The sequence below is a fragment of the Rutidosis leptorrhynchoides genome, chromosome 3 (genome assembly GCF_046630445.1).
Source record: "Rutidosis leptorrhynchoides isolate AG116_Rl617_1_P2 chromosome 3, CSIRO_AGI_Rlap_v1, whole genome shotgun sequence".
In the NCBI taxonomy this organism is placed as follows: domain Eukaryota; kingdom Viridiplantae; phylum Streptophyta; class Magnoliopsida; order Asterales; family Asteraceae; genus Rutidosis; species Rutidosis leptorrhynchoides.
Window position 1 is genome coordinate 31,766,122 of NC_092335.1, and position 2,198 is coordinate 31,768,319.

A 2,198-nucleotide genomic window follows, 5' to 3' on the forward strand; every position below is an offset into this window, starting at 1 on the left:
ATATTAAGGATCATCCAATAGAACAAGTCATAGGAGATATCAACACTAGAACCACACGATCACAAATCTTCAATCTAGTTGCAAATTATGCATTCATCTCCCAAATAGAACCCAAAAATGTTAAGGAAGCTTTATTAGATGAAAGTTGGGTGGAAGCCATGCAAGAGGAATTAAATCAATTCCAAAGAAATGATGTATGAGATTTGGTTCCCTTACATAGTGAGCATAATATCATAGGAACCAAATGGATATATAGGAACAAACTAGACGAAGATGAGAGGGTTGTAAGAAACAAAACTAGGTTGGTCGCTCAAAGGTATAGCCAACAAGAATGAATCGATTATGAGGTAACCTTTGCTCCCGTATATAGACTAAAGTCCATTAGAATACTTCTTGCATATGCATGTGCCAAGAACTTAAAACTATATCAAATGGATGTCAAAAGTGCTTTTCTAAATGGTGTCATAAATGAAGAAGTATATGTGTCAGAACCTCCGAGCTTTGAAGATTTTGAAATACCATATCATGTGTTTAAACTTAAGAAAGCCCTATATGGACTTAAACAAGCTCCTAAAGCTTGGTATGAGAGACTTAGAATCTTCCTTATCAATCATGGATATTAAATGGGAAAAATTGATAATACATTATTCGTCAAAAAGCATAAAAATGATTTAGTTATTGTTCAAATATATGCCGATGATATTGTATTTGGTTCTACTAACAAATCTCTTAGCAATTAGTTTTCTAAGTTAATGCATGATGAGTTTGAAATGAGCATGATGGGTGAACTCAAGTTCTTTTTCGGACTCCAAATTAAGCAACTAGAAGATGGAACATTCATCAATCAACAAAAGTATATTCATAATATGTTCAAAAAGTTTGGAATGGAAAACTCAAAGCTAATGGCTACTCATATGGCTACTAATGTAAAGCTTACTCTCGAAGGAGAAGGAGATTCATTTGATAGCACCAAGTATAGAGAAATGATGAGATCTCTTCTATACCTAATGGAAAGCCGACCTGATATTATGTATAGCGTGTGCTTGTGTGCAAGATTTCAAGAGAATCCTAAAATGTCTCATGTTGAAGCGGTTAAATGAATCTTTAGATACTTGAAAGGTACCAAGCATCTTGGGCTATGGTACCCAAAGTTCACCGGTGTTGACATTATGTGCTTTGCGGATTCAGACCATGGAGGATCATTAATTGATCAAAAGAGCACAAGCGGTGTATGTGCATTTGTTGGGCTTTGTTTAACATCATGGTTCTCCAAGAAACAAACATTAGTTGCAGTATCTACTACCGAAGCGGAATATTTTTTCGTGGGAAGAGCATGTGCACAAGTGCTATGGATGAAACAAACATTCATCGACTACGGTATCATGTCTTCTAAAATATCTATATGTTGTGATAATAAAAGTGTTATATACCTATCTAAGAATCAAATATTACACTCTAGGACTAAGCACATAGACATTAGGCATCACTTTTTACGTGATCATGTCTAAAATGGTAATATTGTGATTGATAAGGTAGACTCCTTAGAAAATATACCTGATATCTTTACTAAGCCTCTGAAAAAGGAGACCTTCACTCTACTTAGGAACGGGTTGGGAATGATGGAGCTTGAGCCTTAATAAAAATAATCCCATTGAACCCGTGCGGTCGAAGGATGGTCGATCGTGGCCTCGACCGCACAATAGCTGACGGTTTTTATGTCTTTTTCTCGCCATCTTTATTATCTAAATAACTTTTTCACCAACCCTACTCCTTCATTAAATCCCATCCACTAGATTCCAGATTTCATTGTTGTAGTGACCCGAACTTTTCCATGTTTATATATATTAAATGAAATTGATATTTACATGATTAAGTGTTTTCAACATGTTAAGCAATCAAACTTGTTAAGACTTGATTAATTGAAATAGGTTTCATGTAGACAATTGACCACCCAAGTTGACCGGCGATTCACGAATGTTAAAACTTGTAAAAACTATATGATATATATATATATATATATATATATATATATATATATATATATATATATATATATATATATATATATATGGATATGTATATAGCTAACATGATATTATGAAAAGTAAGTATCTCACTAGGTATATTAACAATGAGTTATATACATAAAATGAGACTATTGAATTATGAAACTCGAAACGATATATATAACGATTATC

General features: G+C 33.3%; 1 protein-coding gene across 1 annotated transcript; it reads left to right on the forward strand.

The window, feature by feature from the left end:
• The first annotated feature begins 779 nt into the window (after positions 1–779).
• Positions 780–1,637, forward strand: LOC139899840 (uncharacterized mitochondrial protein AtMg00810-like). The gene is made up of 3 exons (XM_071882670.1): positions 780–973; positions 1,109–1,292; positions 1,533–1,637. The coding sequence occupies exons 1-3, from the start codon at positions 780–782 to the stop codon at positions 1,635–1,637; spliced, it is 483 nt and encodes a 160-aa protein (XP_071738771.1).
• Positions 1,638–2,198: the final 561 nt, after the last annotated feature.

Coding starts and splice junctions, on each gene's coding strand:
- LOC139899840 (XM_071882670.1), top strand. CDS start 780: ATGGGTGAACTCAAGTTCTTTTTCGGACTCCAAATTAAGCAACTAGAA. Junction 974..1,108: donor GATTCATTTGATAGCACCAA/GTATAGAGAAAT, acceptor ATGAATCTTTAG/ATACTTGAAAGGTACCAAGC. Junction 1,293..1,532: donor AGAAACAAACATTAGTTGCA/GTATCTACTACC, acceptor GTGATTGATAAG/GTAGACTCCTTAGAAAATAT.